The sequence below is a fragment of the Mesocricetus auratus genome, unplaced genomic scaffold, assembly GCF_017639785.1.
Source record: "Mesocricetus auratus isolate SY011 unplaced genomic scaffold, BCM_Maur_2.0 Super-Scaffold_100027, whole genome shotgun sequence".
Taxonomy (NCBI): domain Eukaryota; kingdom Metazoa; phylum Chordata; class Mammalia; order Rodentia; family Cricetidae; genus Mesocricetus; species Mesocricetus auratus.
Genome location: NW_024429208.1, coordinates 6555343 through 6575960, shown reverse-complemented (window position 1 = coordinate 6575960; position 20618 = coordinate 6555343). Strand labels below are relative to the sequence as shown.

Here is a 20618-nt window from a genome sequence, read left to right as displayed (position 1 = left end):
CCTAGGCTGAAGTAGGGATGAAAATGGGGGCAAAGTGGTTATTATGGTGCTTCCTACCCCTTTTCGAGTGGCCACAACAGCTTGAAGGCTAGAGGTCTCAGATTGAGTAAGGCCAGCAGAAGTCCTTGCTTGGATCCTGTCTTTCCCAGACTATCTTAAGAGATGGGTGTTCCCTTATGAAAGGTAGGGAAGCTTTCGGGTGCAGGTAACAAAGCGAGCACTCATCAGTTCTCACACCCTTCGGGAATTAAACTGCCAGCAGCAGAGCAAAGGGATTTCGTTAGGAATAAACCCTTAATTATAAGGAAAATGGGAAGAGGAAGCATGAAGCCAATGAAGAAGGCTTAATGACATAAGAGGCTCAAGAAAATAAGAGTCCAAAGCTACTGAGTCCTCAGAAAAGGCACCAGTCACCTACAAAGTGATGACCAGTGAAGCATCAAGAGGTGACAGGGAGGAGGGGGTTGCGTGACTCGATCTTTGGGAAACAAGCATTAACTCCACACCTACTGCAGAGAACTTGATTGGCTCTCCCCAACCAGACTGGAAACCTAGAAATTAACTGATAAGGGTAATATAAGGAGTGCTAGACCAAGTGAGGGACCCAGCACAGTTGAGAATGCTATACCACACACACACACACACACACACACACACGCACACACACACACAGAGAGAGAGAGAGAGAGAAAAAGAGAGAGAGAGAGAGAGAGAGACAGAGAGAGAGACAGAGAGAGAGACAGAGAGAGGGAGGGAGAGAGAGGGTTAGTTTCTGGTCTTCTTTTATCACTTGCTTCTAGAACACTAGCAGCCAGGTCCTTATCTTCCTTCTACAAGGGAGTTAGAAATGTCTCCCTAGCTAATCTGGCCAGCCCAAGAGGGATGAGCTGAAGAATCTGAAAGTGGGCTTTCTTTGACAGTTGGCCTCTTTAGGGAACCCTAAAATGAAGCTAAAGCTCTCTCGCTGTGTCTTCAGGTTTCCTATTGTGTGCCTAATTCCCTTTTTCACAACTCGGTTGAACATGAGACATCAGAAAACTGGTTAAAATACAATGCTTAAAGCAGACAGGAAAAACATATAGAGAGAAATTAAACTTGAACAGCCATTGCCATCTTTAGAGAGATTAAAGTACACACGGCAGTTTTATACCAAGAGCAGGATGCCATGAGAAGGAACAGTTAGAGAATAGGATGTGTAGTTAGAGATTTAATATATTAAAGCAGACATGGGATTCTCCCAGAAAGAAAACCAAAATGATGAAAAGATGACTGAAGAGAATGCATGAAAATAGAGGTCAAGGTTAGAGGTTCTGGTGCAGGGGAAAAAGTTAGTACTAAGGACTGGAGAAATTTTACCCCAACTGAAATATATGGGTTCCCAGGTTGTAAAACTGACCCCAAGACATATCTTTATGTAATTCCTGATAATGCTTATGTATAGATGACCCACATGCTTGTAGAGCAGGCCATGGTTTTAAAGAAGAGAAAGAGAATTCAGGTCAGATGGCACAGTGACTGTTTAGTAGCAAAACCAGTTGCCCAACAGTAGAGTATTGTCCTGAAAGCTCTCAGGAAAATGATGGGAATTAAAGTTCCACACCAGACACAGGTGACTAGGAAGATGCATTGAAGGTTGATTCAAGTCTGTGACTGTGTCACCCAGGAGCCAAGTGTACTCCACCAGAGTCGCAGAACAAAACAGAACACAGCTGGAGAGAATTAAAAGCAGCCGTGGAGTGGAGACGAGAGTTTAGGGAGAGAGGGCGGTTCGGCGCGTCTAAGCCTGCTCAGGAGGCCTTGGAAGATAACCTGGAGAGTAAGAAATGACTAGACCTCCTTGATGTGTCAGGGTGTTGTCAGAGGAGCTTGTCAGCTGAAGGAGAATCACTGGTAGGAAGGGTTTGGTGTAGAATTCCTAAAATTAGGCAAAACAAAAATCGCTTGAGCCACGATCTCATGGTGGCATATCAATATTTTTAAATTAAAGAGGAGCAAACAGTAAAGGCAACTTTGGTCGGCTTGAAGAGGTTGAGGACTCAAGTGCTAGCAGTAGATTCTAGAGATAGGACAGAATCTCTTTTTTTAATAGTTCATTCTTTTAAATTTCATTTTACATCCCAACAGCAGTTCTCGTTCCCACCGCTCCTTGTCTCCTCCCTAGCCCACCCCCAGTCCATTCCTTCTCATGGGTAAGGGTTCCTATGAGGAGTCAACAAACTCTGGTCCAATAGGTTGGGCCAGGGCCAGAACCCTCCCTCATGCATTAAGACTGAGCATGGCATCCCACCGTAGGGAATGGGCTCCAACAAGATAGCTCATGTACCAGGTTTGTATCATGGTCCTGCTGCCAGGGACCCAGAACCTTCTTGTTAATGAAAAAACAAAAAGCAAAAACCTCTTTTACAAGAGCATGTTTCTCTATCTGCCACTCTATCTCCAAATGTTTTTTTTTCTTTTTTTCTTGAGTTTGTGAAGCAAGTGTAGGGTTTGGCATTCTCTCTGACCTCTGACTTATCACTGATGCTATACCAGGAGAGCCCAGGGTGTGAATGGTTGAACTCTGAAGACATTTTGGGGAGGGAAAAAAAAGCCTTGCTAAACTAATCCACCTCCCAAGCTGCTTGCTAATCCACAAGAGATATGGATAGAGGACAGACTACAGAGTGAACATTGACTGTGCACAGGAGTCAGCACCATAGGTGTGTACCAGCAAAAAAGGCCATGTAAGTTGATTGGAAAACTGGCAGGTTTGAATAGCCTGCTGTCCGCTTCGCTCTTGCCGCAAACAGCCCTATAGACCCGATGGTGCCACTTGGAGCATCTTCCCATTCCTGCTTTGCTTTCACATTCTAAAGACTAAGTCTCCCATAGCTGTAGCATTGAAACTACTGCCACGATCTGCCTCGGATGTTGAAATTGGAGTATAGGCTTCTGTGGCAACTCTGAGGGGTGCACTGTATGTGTTCATGCTCATTGTGGCTCGTCCTTGTGTGTCTCCTGCATTTGCATTTCCTGTGTGTTGGTGGTGAAAGTCCTCCTCGTTTTGTCTAGTATTGTTTTTATTTACTTTCCTATTCCGCCTCTTGTTGAGAGCTGTTCATAATTAGACTGCTGCTTGAATTGCGGGCCAAGTGAATTGCTGGCTTGCCTTTCCCCATTGCTCCTCCCCCTCTCTTTCCACTCCTAGTAGAGCTACCCAATTCCCCCAAGGCAAGAGGAAGGTCCCTGAAGATTTCTGGGAATGTTGGTGGCTCCAAGCATTAGATGGAATACTTGGAGCTTTGGGAGTTGAGCGAGTTTCCCCTTTACATTTTGGTTAGTGTTCTGAGGGTCTGTTGCCTGGATACAGGTTTCTTTAGGTAAGTGTAAAGGACACAAGGCTTTGGGGGTTACAGCTTGTCAACCACTGACCTGATTTTTAGTTCTTTTTACATGTGGCATACACATATGATAACATGTCTGAACATGTGTTATGATCGACTGCATGTCAGTATGGACTGTGAAAGGCTACATGTGTAGTGTGTTCAGAACTGTTAGCTTTCATCTGAATTCCAGTGCTGTTTCTCAGCAGAGTAGAGGAGAGGCTGGTATCCTCTGTCCCTGGGCTCTGGGGTGCTCTGTTTCTGGTGCTGGGAGACTGCCATGGCCAGTCACCATTGCGTTTCTTCAGGTAGCCAAGGTTTGCCTCCTTAGGAACCTTAAATGTTCTTTGGAGAGTCAAACCTTTCACAACTAGCATATATAACCACACAAACCAATGACCTTGTGAAATTTATTTTGTTGTTTTTGAGACTTGGTGTCTCTCAGCAGCCCAAGCTGGCATTAAACTTATGGCAGTCGTAATCCCTCAGCCTTCTGGGTGCTGGGATGACAGCCATGAGCCACTCTGCCTAACCATTGTGACTTACGCATGCATGCACAGAACACATTTGGATCACATCCATGACTCCAAATTCGTTCTCTTCTTGTTTATCCCTCCTCCTTCTCTGTTCATTCTCCTGTTCTAAAAGAAGAAAGGCTTGTTCTGTCCTTAAGGTTTGTCGCAGTGAGTGGCCTGCGCCCACCCTAAGTTAAGGGGAAAAGAAACATCTGCCCACCCTGATCCATGACCCCCCAGAGCCAGGTAGGCTTTATCCGTCACAGTCATGAAGTCAGTTTTTGCAGATTCACAAGGAAACCAATAGATTGTCTCATGTTTTCTTTTTCCTACACTGAATACTTCCACTAGGTCATTTGTCTGTGTTGGTGAAGTTCTCAGCCTGTTGGGAAAGGTGATGCAGCTGTTGCCAAGATAAAGCCAGGACGTTCTCTCCCCTCTCCCAGCATGCGGGCTAGGGGAAACGTTAGTGAAAACATGGAAATGTTGAACTTTGGTAATTGGTCGTGTTGGTCTCAGATGGTGTACTGAGTAGTAAAATTGGTGATTTCACATTAACAGCACACAGAGAGCAGGGATTGGCTTACTGCCGGGCGTTTTGTCCTCTCCGTATCCTCTGTCTATCCTGTCCTCGTTTCTTTTCTACTAGTTTCTCAGATTTAATTTTATTTGATATATACCATCCCCCTTCCTCCTTATAATCTTTTGAGTATCACAATCCGAAGAAAAGAAAACTAAAGCATGAAATACATGTTTTTCTAATGAAATTCAAAGCCGTGTGGTTGGAGTTTTTACTTTGTCCTACTAAGTGTCTGTAATAGTGTGCTGGACATGTATCTCAGACTCATTCGTGTTTACAGAACTGCTTGTGCTCTCCCACTTGACTCAGCCTTCACCCCCAGACAGTGGTTTACAACTGCTTGACCTTCTAGTTAAGCTCGTTTGTCTGTAAGCGTCTTTGATGGGTAGTTAATCTTGTAAGCAATGGATAATTGTTTGATTTTTTTTTAATTTGTTATCTGTTCCTTGACTTTAAATGTAAACTCATGGGGAGGGATTTTTATCTGTATTACCTAAACTAGGAGTAGCAGGCACATATCAAGTGCTCAGTAATACCGTTTGCATAGGCTGTTGATCACTGGGGTGGGGCAAAGGGAACCCTTTCTCCCTTGCATTTGTTTGGTTTGGGTTTCCCCAGTAGGACTTTGAAAGTCCACGTTCTGAGAGTCTGTGTTAAAGATGAAGCTGCCATACGTGACTGAGTAGGTATGGAGTGTTCCGCCCTTCTCTCCACTCCTACCTCCCGTGTGGAGCCCACGATAGATGAACTTGACCCAGGTCTCCCCTGGGTCTGTCTACTCAGGGTTACGCAGTGCTTCTGCTCTTGCCTGTGGCCTAGAGTAAATGTCTCCAGATCCAGGCTTGTGTTCTGTCTTTCAGCTCAGAGCTTAGTATAATTTTTTTGTAGTGGTAGGTGGATCTTGATTAAGGACAGATTTACTCAGGGTACCTTTAAGAGCTGAAATGCAGAAGTAGAAATTTTAAATGAACTTACATAATTTTATATGATTTATACAAACATTACAATTAGTTTGGGGGCCAGTGATTCCAAATACAGTTTTGTAAGTTGAAGGCAAATGGCAATGTTAGCTCCAAATATCTGAGGGACAGGGAAACTTAGTGTTCAAAATTCACTTGTGTTTTTTATAAGAAGCAGCAGATGCTTAAATCTGTGTTGGTGGCTTTCTGTAGGGGAACACTGGGTTCTTATTTTACCCATCAACATCCCTCCTTGTACTTGCCTCTCTGTTGCATCAGTTTTTTTTTTTCAGGGAAACAAGATGGCTTCTGGTTTTGTTTGCCCTTCAGGTTGAGTATCTTAGAAGCGGGAGCATGGTTGCTCCCTGCATAGGCCCAAGGCCAGACAGCAAGGGTCCGGGCTCTTCTCTGAGCTGGTAGCCTCTGTTTAGGCTCCCTGCGCAAAGTGTTTAACCTTTCCATTTCTCCCTCTCCAAGTGCAGTGCTGCAGGGGCTTTGCCAGTGTCAGCACAGGAGAATCTATAGCTCCACAGACCAGCTAGAGGGAAGGCTTTCTAAGAGCTACAAATCTTTTCTGTTGCAACATGCTTTTTTCTGGAAGCTTTTTGTCATTCAGGCAGCAAACTGTTTTCCACTAGCTGCCTTAGCAACAAGACCCGAAGTCACTCCCCCTCTAGATTGTGGTCTGTTGTTAAGAGCACTAACGTTATACCCAGAATTGGAGGAAGGAAGAAACCATAGATGACCCACAGAATTTAGCTGCTCTGGGCTTGGGAGGACCATGTGCTTTCTCGGGAGGAAGAAGGGAAAGAAAGGCCAAATGGAAACCTTGGGATGACCAAGCCCCCAGGTCACCCTAAGCCCCTAGTGAGAGTTGTAAGGCATTCTTGTCAGGGAACCGTCCCCAGCCATAGCAAAGAACAGAATTTTTTCTCAGAATTCTCCAAGGCCACTCTGAAGAAAACAGAAACTATTAAGGATCCTCTCTTAAAAGTGTACACCACTTTAACCCTAACTTTAGCTGTCATTAGCATGTTTGTACCAATAATATAAAGTTCAATTTGAAAATAAGCTTTGTTTCCCAAAGATTAAAATCCTATTGAATTTTAGATTCACTTGATTCATTGAGAGATTACTTATTCTTAACAAATTAAATTTTATCTGATGATAGAACATGCTCAGTACAGAACAGTTTGTAACTGAGGTAAAGGTTAAGGATTAGCTCCAACCACAAAGTCAGCTTGGTGTCTGTCCACCAGGACTAGAGACTAGGGGGTTAAGGTGGGAACACATAGTCCACTGGTTTCTTTTTAGTATAGTAAGATGCATGACATATTCAGTGTTAGGGCTAAGACTTTAGCTCTGGAAGCGTTCTGACAGAAATGATGGACAGAGGAAGGATAAGAATTTGAACCTTTCCACATCAGGCAGATAATACCATGAGATCACCAAAGCAAAATATTAGGTCTCTTTATGGGATGTCATGTTCCTTAATGAGTTAAAACTCTTAACTTCCAAGGTGTGCACAAAAACACGAACCCTTTGATTTTGCTGGGTGACATACCACCCAGCCCTGGTGATCCTGCCTGGATTTCCGTCACCTGTCTACCGAAGAGGGAAGTTTGGGATGGAGGGAGTGGCTTTCAGCTCATGTGGAGGCATTATTTCTCCCTTGCTTCCATGAGCCAAGGAGAGCCAAGGAGAGGGTTTTTTTTTTTAGAGTGGGTGATCAATTAGGAAATACCATAGAACCAGGAAATGTGCACTCTTGAAAGAGCCTGCTGCCTTTGGCCTATGGAACCCTCTGCTGTGGTGCCTCAGAGGGTGGTCACCACCTATCTGTATGGCCATGCCTGCCCTGTGGCCTGTCCCCCTGCACCATCTGGTGTCAGGAGTCCTCCCCTAGGAAGCCCAGGGTTCAAAGTCCAAACCACAAACTAATGCCCCCACCAGTCTACTCTAAGGGCATCCTATTCTCCAAGCTCTGTCTTTGATGACTTTAAAATATGTAACTTATGCCATCCGGGAAATGCAAATCAAAACAACTCTGAGATACCATCTTACTCCTGTCAGACTGGCTAAAATAAAAAACACCAATGACAATTTATGCTGGAGAGGTTGTGGTAAAAGGGGAACACTCCTCCACTGCTGCTGGGAGTGCCAACTTGTTCAGCCACTTTGGAAATCAGTATGGATTCGTCAGAAAAATGGGAATAAACCTACCACAAGACCCAGCAACTCCACTCAGGCATATATCCAAAAGATGCCCATTCATACAACAAGGATGTCTGTTCCACTATGTTCATAGCAGCATTATTTGTAATAGCCAGAACTTGGAAGCAACCTAGGTGTCCCTCACCCAAAGAGTGGATAGAGAAAATGTGGTACATTTACACAATGGAGTACTATTCAGCAGAAAAAAACAATGGAATCCTGAGATTTGCAGGCAAATGGATGACACTAGAAGAAACCATCCTGAGGGAGGTAACCCAGTCACAAAACGAAAAACATGGCATGTACTCTCTCATATATGGATTTTAGACATAGATCTGGGGAGTGCCAGCCTACAATCCCATGGCAGAGAGTCTGGGAAACAGAACCTTCATTCAGTGGCTGATGGAAGCAGAGGCAGACTCCCACAGCTAAGCACTGAGCTGAACTCAAGAAAGCCAGTAACAGAGAGGGAGGACTGATGACCAAAGGTATTAAGACTGGGCTGGTTTAACCCCCAGAAACAGCTGACCTGACAAGGGTTAGCTCTTGAATCCCAGGCTGATGCCTGGGAATCCAGCATGGGACTGATCAAGACCCCCTGATTGTGGGTCTCAGTGAGGAGGCCTAGGTAATCTATTGAGCCTTGGGTAGTAGATAAGTATTTATCCCAGGTATACAAATGGACTTTGGACTCCCATCCAACAATGTGAGATGCACTCTCACCTTGAACTCATGGGGGAGAGTCTAGGCCCTGCCCTGGATGAAATGACAGACTATGGACACCCCCATAGAGGGCCTCACCCTCCCTGGGGAAATGAGGGGATATTGAGGGGCGTGGAGGTAGGGCACGGGAGGAGGGGAGAGAAATGGAGAGGGACCTGGAACTGACTTGTGAAGCAACCTTGTTTCTAATTTAAATTTAAAAATAAATAATAAAAATATGTAACTTATTTAAATACTCTGTGGAGTTTTTATTGTTGGCCTTTTGTGGGTAATTTTATTGTTAATTATTTTTAAAATTTGACAGTCCTTGTATACAATGTACTGAGGTTGACACCCCGCCATCCTCTTCCCACCTCCACTGACTCTTCTCCCTACCTAGTCATTCCCTCCTTACTTGGGGGCGGGGCAGGGGGGTACAGGCAGTCATAGCTTCTGTGTCTTCACAACTGCAGCAGTCGCATAAGTCAGTGCCCCACCACGCTCCTCCCACATGCTTTTGCCATCTTCTTACTCCTGGGAGTAAGAGGCATGCCCCATTTGTGACCAGACATTCAGTAGTCACTTATCACTTTGACCATCACCCACTGCCAGAACAGGCTTCTCTGGTCAAGGCTGAGTGCTGCATTGGTGTGTTAGTGTAAACATTTGGGAGGCAGTTCAACTACAAGTCCACTTGGCAAAACAGTAAGTAATGGGTTTCCCCATAGATCCTGTGACCAAACCTCCTTAGCCCCAGACTTTTGAGCAGTTTTACAAGTGCTAGGCATACATTGCCTCTACTGGGACATGCTTCAGACCTGATCAGGAAGCGGGTGGCCAACCCAGCACATTCATGTCACCGTTGTACCAGTAGGCATGTCTTGCCGGAGCGTTCCTACTGTCGCAGAAGGGTCTATACCTGTGTGTGATTGTTTTCTTCCCCAGTGGCCTGCATAGCAGCGTCCAGCACATTGAATGCTAGCTAGTAGAGAGAAAGAGAGAGCTGCGAGCTCAATTCCAACTTTGTTTTTCTCTGTTTTGTATCCAGAACATGTGGTGTCTTCAGCAATAGAGTTTTGCTGACTAGTTCTGATGGGCAGTCAAGAACAATGGTAATACCCATATTGCTCTGGTAGCCTCTGTGGACTACCCACCAACTCCTATGGCACTATTCTGCACCTGGTAATGGGGTTTGGCTTCGAAAACCTGACTTGGGTGTGTAATGTTGACCTTTCTTAATAGAGGAGGAATCCTAGGTTCAAAAAATTTTAAACGTTTTTCTCTCTCACAACTCATCATTACTGTTCTGAAGCTCACATTGTTCTAAAACCCGGCAGTACCTTCCAGTTTTAGTAGGCTGGCCTGAGCATTTTAACTTTATCTTATTAAAGAAGACACAATCCCTTTCACCCACAGTCTCATAGCTCCGAAGAACTTGGTTACTGAAACATCTTGTTCTGAACTGTGTTCAAAGTCTGGGCTTTGTCAGCCACTTGAAGACAGGGAACACAAGGAAGGCCTAAGAGTGTCAGAAATGGACGGGTTCACTGGGACGCGTGGCAGGCATTCATTTCCTCAGAACCGGCTGATCGGCTGCCTCTCCACCTTCCGCAGGCCTGTTTAAGTTTTAATTATCTGCAAACTGAACTGCTGCTGAGGACCTCTGAGAGAAGGAAGCACAGTGCTTCGGTTTCCAGCACTGCTCTTCCCTGCACACCGATGCACCCTCCTTGCCCCTGTCCTTGTTACCAGGTGACATCAGTGACTACGCCGCAGAGACATCGCTAAAGGGAAAAGAACAAACCTCAAGCTTTATTTGCAGTCCAGGGTTTCCTGTGGCAGAGGAATGATGTCTACACTTGCTTAAATGCTAAGATCATTTTGCTTTGCTTTTCAAAGAAAGTTTAAAAAAGCCAACAAAATAAAAAGAAATGGACTCCATCCCAATCCTTTCTCTTGGGTTTTCAGTTTCAACTTCTCATCTACCTTGGGGTACTCCATTCTGAGCTCTGGTGAGGAAATGAGTCTGTGATAGGTGCTTGTGCCTCCTCAGTCATTGCTTAGGGGTCTCCAAGTAAGACATCTCTGAATTCTTAGTGTCCGGGCCCAAGCTGGCAGCAGCCAGTGGCGCCGAGACCTTTGCTGAAATCACAAGCTGTTTCTAGTCAGTCTTTTCAGTGCAGGAGAGGGGGCCTGGCTTCTGTCTTTCGGTGTTCAATTTCTTGAGTGTGGCCTTGGGTAAGGACATCAAGCCATCACTGTAAGTTATGCTGCATTGTACAAGCTTAGAAAGCATGGGAGCTGGGGGGCAGGGCTCGTTATGAGCATGCTGGGGAGCCAGCATGAAGCCTGATGTACAGTGATGAATGGCCCACCTGACCTCCGGATTATGGGCGGAGATAATGTACAGTGATGAGTGGCCCACTTGACCTCCGGATTATGGGTGGAGATAACACTGTCTTCATTTATGTGGGGTTTTGACCCAGAGACATTTCTCAGTGTTCCTCTCGTCTTATCTATTACTTTGTTTATTGTCACGAACACTGTCATTAAAGTTGTAAAATGTATTCTACTACAACTGTTTGTCTTTAGTCGCTTATAACTGTGTGGCATGGGATGAAAAGGTTGAATAATTTTGTCTCCTGACATTTACATCAGGGTGAACTTGGGAAATGACTGTTGTCTAAACTTGAGCTTGGCTCCATGCTCAGAAAGCATCTGCTTTATGCACTGCCAAGGGAAGAGTCCTGCTCTTGTGCCATGCATGGTAGGAGAGCTCATTCTTCTTGGGTGACTTAACCTTGAGAATAGGATCTGATCAGATTCCATCCAACTGCCTGCTCAAAGATTGCAGACAGCAGCACTCAGGCTTCCTTGGCCATGTGCGGTTGAAAGTGCTATGCTAGTTGAGTTCCTGTGGTTACAGGAAATGACCAAAATTGGATTGAGACCAAGGTGCCAGGTTTAGTACACCCGTTCGCTTCCAGAAAGCACGCAGTAAAAGACAACACAATCTGTACTACTCGGACCATTAAGAATTTCATTTAAATGAACTCTTCGCCCCAAAGAAAAGAAAACCCAACCACCTCTGCCCTCTTGGTCTGCATTGAGGCTGCGGAAATCCAAGAAAGCGTCCTTGTGCCTGTGGGGTTCTGGTAGGAACGGTTGCTGGTCTCAGCAAGGGAAGGCTGGTTCTCCCTGCCGTAAGTCCAGGCATTCTGAGTAGCTAGTCCAGGAGATCCCACTAGTGTGGGTTATGAAGATGAGTAATCGGCTTGTGTCAAGGAGCAGATGGCTAAATGAGGTGCACAGGGAGTGCCGTGAGGCTCGGCCTGGAAGAAGCAGAAGAAGATAGCCCATAATGCAAAACCCCTAAATACAGTCTCATTAATGTGAATGCTTCAAATAGTCTTTTACATTATACAGTTAATTCAGAGTGATGAGAAATGTTAGGAAATTATGGAATTAGTGAGCAGCGATTAACTTAGAAGTAAAATTATATCATCTAAATCAGAGGTTGTTGTACGTGCCGAGTTGAGGGTATTACTAAAACCTTGCTCAGCCCGTCATTTCCTAATTGAAATCTGTTCTCTCGTATGCCCCCGTCCCTCAGCGCATAGTTCATAATTTGGAAGAATGTTCTTAGTTGATCTAGTTATTTATCATGGTTCTTCCTTTGAAGTCTAGGGAGATAGCATAGAACACATTCCCTGTGGTTCTGTGTGACACTCAGAAGACTGAGTTGTGTCTTCATTAACCTGTGAACTCTTGGTTGTTTTAGAGCTAAGGGAGCAAGTTGTTCCAAGGTTTAATGCTTGTTTGTCAGAGATGAAGCCTCTAGGGAATGGATGCGGTGAACAGGCCAAAACACTCCAAACCTGCCCGGTGAATCTCCACACCATGTGTGGATAGATGGCAGAGCTGTGGGGCTCAGAGGGAAGCTGCAGAGTGGGTTGGGTCCTCTCTGCAGAGAAGGCTCTCCAGCTGTCAGGTGGGGGGGGGTGGTGGGCTGGTGTAAATATATAGGCTTGACTTCCCAGTGGGGACTTGGGAGCAGTACTAGAATAAAAGACGTCCGTAGTGGATTTTAGTAGTTTGTGTGTTTCCTCCTGGACAGGGAAGCAGTATTGATTTCATGCATTTGTCTGCAATGGACGGATGCTCTTGGAACTGAAAGCATTTGATTTTGCCTGTAGTTTTGCACATGAACCCAGATAGACGCCTAGCCATGAGGAAGGTAGAAGCTGGTTGTTATTCTCCAGGGTAAATGTCTCATGGATTTACATTTGTTCTGACATACACAGATTGAACTAAATAGTGCCTGGTGTGATTTCTAGTGTAGTCAGAGCCGAGGTTTGTTTAGCTCCCTGTGAAATGGCATGGCCATGAGCCAGCCACGGAGGTTGACTTCAGAATTTCTGGGTCCCATGTACTCTGTGTGTGGTGCGGTGTGCCTTACCTGCCTGTGCCTGACTTGGATGTGGCAGAACTCATTCCAACATGTGCTTTCTCTTTACCCTCAGGTATATCCGAATAGTTGGGACTCACAACACAGTGAACAAGATTTTCCACATTGTGGCTTTTGAGTGTATGTTTACAAACAAAACCTTCACTCTGGAGAAGGGCCTAATAGGTAAGTATTAAAATGATACTTTTGCATATATACTTAGATACTTTGCCTTCAGATTTTTCTTATTCTAATAGTTCCTCTTAATCGTCTCTGATTAAGGGCTTTAGTTGAATTTGAATGCCGTGTGACTGAGTGACAGAGGCTAGCCTTTATTTGTAGAAGAATTCAAAATAATAAACTCCGTAAAGTTAAAGAAAAAAACAAATATGAATATTATACTACAGCTAGGAATTGGAAGCATTTAGGGAGTTGTCCAGATTTACACAGTAGAAAATGCTCTTGATAACCAAGCAAAGACTTCCACACCAAAGGCTTTTCTATAATTTAATAGTAGGTGAGGCTGGGGAGGAAGTCTAGTATTGATTGGATGGTCATAGTTTCCAAGGCTATGAAGGCATGTTGGCTTTGATTTATATGAGTGGTATGTGTAGCTGTGGGAATGTTTTTATAGACATGTCAGTTCCAGATTCTCTCTGCTTAGCTGCTGACTTATTTTTCCAAGGGTGTTTTACTTTCTGGGTTACTTTGCTTGTGAGTGTGTGTGTGTGCATGGGGGTGGGGTTGGCTTTGTTTTAGGCATTGCTTAGGCTGTTACATACCATCCATCTCTAGTCTTGACCTTGGTGATGTCAAGAGTGCCTTTTCCTTCCCAGACAACTTACTCCCATGCCCTTGGGTTTCCCCCCCCCTTCCTGCATAATAGGCTCATGAGATTCTTGAATTTGTGCTTTTACTGCCACTTTCTTTGGAGAAATAACTCAATCTATGTTGGGGACAGGATATGCTTTTGCCTAGCCTTGCCTAAAGTAGAATTCTGTGTCAGTTCTCTTGTCCATGTTTGGATGCATACTCATACTAACACAAGTCTTCAACCATAGCAGTGACTGTAACAAGAAAGAGGAGTTCAAACACACACGGCCAATGATTTTTGAATGGCTAGAGCCTAAAATCCCCACATCTGCTATGTTTCCCTTATAGCGTACAGAAATGTCAAGACTGGAAATTTTTCCATTGAGAACATTTTCAGAGCTCAACCAAAATAATTACTTTTCGCTTTACTGTTGATGTAATTAAAAATGAATATTAGTTCTATTTTTGTGACTTTCAAGTAATTTGAAAATTAACAAATTTGAAGTACTATGTGGTGGCCTTGTCTTCTAATTCTGTAGGGTGTGTACATTTGTGGTTACGGGCTTCCTAGGTCTTCTGGAGACTTCAGGCTTCATTGTGTGCAGTCAGGAGAGGCCTTCCTTGCTGAGTAAAATCTGAGGAACCAAGAGCCTGTAGCTTCACAACCTGTGTGATATTAGAAATGTTGCACCCATGTAAGTAAGTCCCCTTCATACTGAAGGAAGAACAAATTTGTTGATACTGCAATTACCCAAGAAAGAGGCCCATCTTGTAGAGAGGCCATTGAAAGAACAAGACTCAGTGTCCGTTATGGTGAGGCATGCATCTTGCTCTGCGTGTTTAGTCGAAGCTGATCCCGTCTGTAGCCTCAGGCGTGTCAGATGATGGGAGAAGATTGCAAATGGGGTCTGGTAGGACACTTCTTCAAGCCCTGTTCTATGAGGCATACAAGTGTGACTGCAAAGGGCACTGTCTTTGTCCTGCAGCAACAGTGCCAGGAGGCAGCTATGCATGTGAACTTACCTGCAGGTGACCTGCAGTGGGACCCACTCTGGACCTCCTGGGGGTCATCTTTATGGTTCAGAGCTGCCCACACAAGGCAGAAAGGGAGGGGTGTTAGCATTAGTGGGAAGGAGCACTGGGTTCTCTCTACCCTGAGTCTGACACTGCAGCTGTGCCTGCTTACAGAGGTGGTGTTAGCATTAGTGGGAAGGAGCACTAGGCTCTCTCTACCCTGAGTCTGACACTGCAGCTGTGCCTGCTTACAGAGCTGTTTAAAGTAGTCATGGACAGATATCCATGTTGATTATGTCAGATGCGTTTGAGCAGCACGTAGTCCTTAGCTAGCCTTCCTGCGGAGACCTCCCAGGGAATGAGTGGACACTAGAGGGGCACGGGCAGATCAGATGTACTTACAGGAGAATTTCTTCCGATGAAAGCTCCTTGAGGGCCACTCACTAAGCCTGAGATTGTCATGACTGGAAAGAAATAGGAAAACAACAAGGATACTGTGGGTATCTAATAGAGAGTCCAGATTCATAGATTCTCATGTCGGTCTTCTTTCAACAGTTCAGGACCTTCTAATTATTCTTCTATAGACCTTAAAAATGACTTTAAAGTGTTTGTGTTTTTTTAAATCAGATTTTAATGTTAAAGCATATATTACTGCCAGGAAGTGACACAGCAAAGGTAGTGGTGAAAACTCTGCGTCTTAGTCTTTCTCGCCGACGCATTTCTTTCTGTGTCGTCACCGCCTGGCTTTCTTTTTCTTCCTTCCTTCCTTCCTTCCTTCCTTCCTTCCTTCCTTCCTTCCTTCCTTCCTTCTTTCCTTCTTTCTTTCTTTCTTTCTTTCTTTCTTTCTTTCTTTCTTTCTTTCTTTCTTTCTTTCTGTTTGTGGTGGGGGGGGTTGTTTGAGTCTGTTGTGTTTGGTTTCATAGACCCTTAAACTCTCATAACCCACTCTGTCTTCTCTCTCATTCTGGGACTATAGGTGTGTGCGGCACGATGGCCTGCACCTTGCCCCCTTCATGCTGCTTCGCTTGACAGCTTAGCAGAAAAGTCTGTAGCCTGATCAGTGCCTCCGTCCCTGGGAATGGCCCTCGCTGATCATTCTACCCCTTGCTGTCGCCGCCGCCACAGCCCCATCTCACCTGATGGCTGCTTGTAGGTCTTGCAGCGACACATCCTTCTAGCAGAGCCAACCTGTGATGACTGTTAGGAAGAGTTGCAAGAGACATGGTACCAGTGAGGCAAAAGCAACCACTGTGTCATGAGTTCCCAACCTCCCAAACATGGTGTTGGTTCAGTACTCCACTGTTTTTGCTTTTTGTTTGTTTCTGTTTTTGAGAACAGGGCCCTGGCTGCCCTGGAACTTTCTTTGTAGACCAGACTGACCTTGAACTCACAGAGATCACCTGCCTCCGCCTTGCAAATGCTGGGATTTAAGGCGAGCACCACCACCGCCTGGCTGTTCAGTGCAAATGTATTTTGTGATCTTCACATATGTTTTTGCCAAGGGCTAATTTTCATAGCCATTGAGAGATTCTGCATTCATGTTGACTTCTTTGGGTAACATACTAGTTACTCACTTGAAGACTACAGTCTCTACCAGCTGTCCTTGAAAACAACTCACGGCCAGCTTAGTTTTATCTATCGACAACTTCCTCCCCACCAGATGGCTGTTATTTTTATGTGTGTGCATATTTTGCCTACATATGTCTGTGTACCACATGTGTACCTGGTACCTAAAGACACCAGCAGAGTTACAGATAGTTGTGAGCCACAGTGGGGGTGCGGAGTCCTCTACAGGAGCAGCTAGCTGGTCCTCTTAAGTACAGCCATCTCTCCAGCCCCACCACTAGATTATTTGAGTCAATCGTAAGTGTCCTATTATTTACAATATCCTCTGTAAATATTCCATTACATAACTCTAAAAGTAAATTTGTATTAAGTGTTATAAGGCCTTTAATAATTCCTCAAATACTGGTCAGCCAGTATTGAAATGTCTTCTGATAGTTTCAAAGTCTGCAATGAGAAAGTTTGTATTTTGAAAGTTACTCAAATCAGAAATTAAGGGGGAGGAAACAGGGATAGGGGTGTGACTCCTTAACACAGTGCTTGCTTAGCCTTGGTAAAGTCCTGGGTTCCATTCCCAGGGCCCCTCCCAAAATACTTCTGATGAGGTTTCTTATCTGTCCACCCCCCAAGACTCATTCTTTCTCCAATAAGAGTTTATTATTTGAAGAAACAAATCTTTGCCTACAGAATAGCTGACAGCCTGGATTTTGGTCACTGGGCACCAAAGCATCCTCGCCCATTGTATTTCTTGGGACACAGAAGTTAGAAGCCAAATCAGATTTTACTATTCATTTCAGGTAACCGCTTCATAGTTAATGTCGTGTGTGCTACAGCATCATGAAACATGTAGATGTTCCATGTAATGATGACTAGTTCTCAAATCTGCTCCTTTGTAGTTTGGGAATACAGAATGCTTTTTAAGTCTGTCCTTTTTGATAGCTAGAAATAGAACATTTCTCTAAGGTTTTATTTGATAATCCTGATATGTAACTTTCCCAGGAAAAGTGGGATGCATGTTACATTATTTTTCCTTTCTGTACCAATTTTCAAATTGAAGAAATAGCTCCCTAGCATCCTCCAACTGTGAGCCGGGAAGTAGATTTGTGGGTTTCTTTAGGGAGGTGTTCACAGGTATCATTTCTGTTGTTGTATCTGTGTGATATGTGCATGTATGTGTGTGTGTGTGTGGCCAGAGGTCAATTGCTGCATGTCTTTATCGCTCTGCACCTTAGTTTTTGAGGTTGTCTCTCACTGAAGCTGGAGCTCATTGATTGGCTCACCTGGCTGCCCAGCAGGTGCTGAGGATCGCCTGTCTCTGCGCCCACATGTGGGTCACAGGCGTGCACTCTTTACATAGGTGCTGAGGATCTAACCTCAGGCTCTCATGGTGGCACTGCAAATACTCTAGCTCCTGAGCCATCTCTCCAGCCATTCAACTTTTTAAAACCATTTATCATTGGTGTTCAGACAATCTCATCTTAGATTGGTCCGTGGGAGTTGGTGGTATGACTGAGCATTTCTGAATAGCTCTCAGATTTCTAACGTGACAAAACACACTAGGTTCATCTTATTGGTTCTTACCCTTGTTCTGAAACCAGCTATTTCTCAATATTTAGAGGGAGGTGACATATGGAACTTTAGTGTATGAACAGTAGATGGTGCTTGCTACTACCTTTATTCCTGTTTCTGGACCTTTCTGTTTGCAGAAGTAGGAAGTGATTGCTCATAGCCTTATTTATATATCATATATTTAACAGATAAAGTGTGTCATTAGCACACCCTAAAAGTTGAATTCAAATTCAGTTTGACCTTTTTGTCTTCCAACTCCTTTTCTCCTTTTCAACCTTAGCAGCACAGTAATTCATTAACTCTGTTCCTGTTCATACAAAGTAGTCTTAGAATAGCAGTACCAGTGTGGGCATAGACCATGTCATTACTAAAAATAGTGTAAGTTTTTTTACGATCTTTTTTTTTGTGTGTGTGTGTGTGTCCTAGGGTATGTCTCACTCAAATGTATAAGAAAGTGTATCTTAAAGTTAATTGAAACTGCTCAGTGTGGCTTACCATTTCAGTATGCACTTAGGTCCATCTGTTACTGTAGACTTGCTTTCAGTGTGTTGGCTGCTGCCAATATGGGCAGCTGCTATAAATTCATGACCCTTCTTCCTGTCACCTGGCTCTTAGGTTCTTTCTTCCCCCTCCTCTATAGTATCCACGGACCTAAAGGAGAGTCGTGTAATTATTGTGTTTAGGACTGAGCCCTCAACCCTCTTTTACTCTCAATCTTGTGGAGTCAGAGGTTTCTGCTTTTACCTCCTCTCACTGCCGAGGGGCTTCTCTGATTAAGACTGAGAATCACCTTTGTCTCCAGAGATAGCATAAACACAGATATTTAAGAGACAGTTTGATGTTACGTCTGTTTAGCCAAATAGCAGTTGTAGTTTCCTTCCTAACACTGAAGATCACCTTGGTCATGGGCTTTTGACTGGGTTTACAGTTGTAGAGACGGAGTCCCTCTCACTGAGTGGGCCACCAATGTAATCATGACAGTGAGTGGCATGTTACTGTTGCACCAGTGGGTACATCTTTCTGTGTCAGGTTGGCATTAAAGGTTCACAGTGTTCACATCAGGGAAGACTATTGATGCCTGTATTCCCTCAGCAGCCTGCATGGCACTGTGAAAGGTACCCAGCATGGAGGATGCTTCCAGCTCTGAAAATTCCTGCAAGTAATGAGTCACTAAACAAAAACCCCAGTGCCAGTGTGACATACCCTGTAAGGAGAGTCCAGAAGCCCCCAAACAATGTAGATTCTTGTAATTTCTCTTTGTTGTCCATCAGAATTAGTAAATAAGGTTGTATTGCTGAAGATATCTTAATATATTTAATGTCAGTGGCAACAAAGCAACCCAATTGGTTGTACCCACTTAATATGCTTTTTTTTTACTTTTGGCTCTAGGATTTAGTATTTAAAACAGGTTATTTAAAATTCAAAATTGGAGTTATGTTGGAAGATTAAAATAGGTCTCTGCAATCGAACCCCCCCCCCCCCCATATTACACTAATACTGAGGGATTCTTCAGGGAAGATAGTAAAACATTTGAACTTTTTAATATGTTATTATGGTTCATGTAAAGTAGGAAGTCTTAGGGATAAGCAGTCATAACAAAAACATGATTAATGTGAGACCATAGTATTAGCATTGTTTTTTATAGTTTAGGAAAACGTACCAATGAAAATTCCAAGTAGCTCATATAATTAAAACAAAAATACCTAAACATAAAAAATCTTAAGGAGTCCAATGCAGAAGAGACGATGTTGGTAGACATGCTGTTGAAGGGCTTTGAAGCTTTTTGTTTGTTTATGTCTGTCTGTGTGAGTGTGCGCACATGCAGAAGAGGTTGCTAGAGCCTTCAGAGTGGAGCTCCATGCATTTAAAGATGCCCATCTCATTATGCAAGTTCTAGGATCTGAAATCCTGTCTCCACAGTTGGGCTTTGAGTGCTCTTGACTGGTAGGCGATCTGCAGCCCGCCCAGAGGTCTGAGTTCAGTTACTTGGAGCACTCAGCTGCAGATAGAGTGGAGGGTGAGGCTCACACATGCTTTAAAGTCCCTGTGGACTGTTCTCAGGAGTTGGCCCTGTTGGCACAAAATAAAATTTAAGGGTTGGCCTCTTCAGGTTTTGCAACACAGTAGGTGTGACACTTTGAATGAGAGTGACCGCATAGGCTCATGCATTTGGATGCTTGGCCACCAGTTACTGGAACTGTCTGGGAAGGGTTAGGGTGTGTGGCCTTGTTAGAGGAGGTGTGCCTGTGGAAGTGGGCTTTGAAGACCCAAAAATCCACACCATTCCTAGTTAGTGCTCTCTGCCTCATGCTTGTGGAGAACTCTCTGCCTCATGCTTGTGGAGAACTCTCTGCCTCATGCTTGTGGAGAACTCTCAGCTGTTGCTTCAGCACCATGCCTGCCTGCCTGCTGCCACGCCCTTTTATACATTACCTTGACACAAGGTGTCTTACCTCAGTGATACAGCAATACAAAAGTGAATAAACACCCCGGGAGTAAGATGTCCTTTCATTGAGACTTAAAGGGAATGTGGGGTGTTGGATATGAATTTTTCTGAGGAAATCACTTGGTTTTAATTCTCAGTAAAGTTACTCATCTCTTGGGAGCTCACGGTAGAAAGACTCTCTATTTGTATTTTTATGTTTTGTGTGAGACACTGTCTCAAGTATCTGAGGCTGGCTTGGACCTCACTTTGTGGCTAAGAGTGACCTGATCCTCCTGCCTCCACCTCTCAAGGGCTTGAATTACCCGTGTGTGCTACCATGCTGACTTAGTTATCATTTTTTAAAGTCCTTTGTAGTGGTGTGTAATGTCTCTCTTTAGCAGAGATAGATTACATGGTACTTGCCCATTTTTGTAGGATGCCTAATAATTATTTTA

The 20618-nt window shown here is 44.2% G+C and overlaps 1 protein-coding gene across 3 annotated transcripts in view; it reads left to right on the top strand.

Moving 5' to 3' along the window:
- The window catches only part of Btbd9 (BTB domain containing 9), a 340103-nt gene that overhangs the window by 205121 nt on the left and 114364 nt on the right, over positions 1-20618 (top strand). For all 3 annotated transcript variants that reach the window (XM_005070667.4, XM_021227473.2, XM_021227474.2), the window contains exon 7: positions 12856-12965. In XM_005070667.4, the coding sequence (XP_005070724.1) occupies positions 12856-12965 (110 nt within the window). The remainder of the gene's footprint in view (positions 1-12855; positions 12966-20618) is intronic.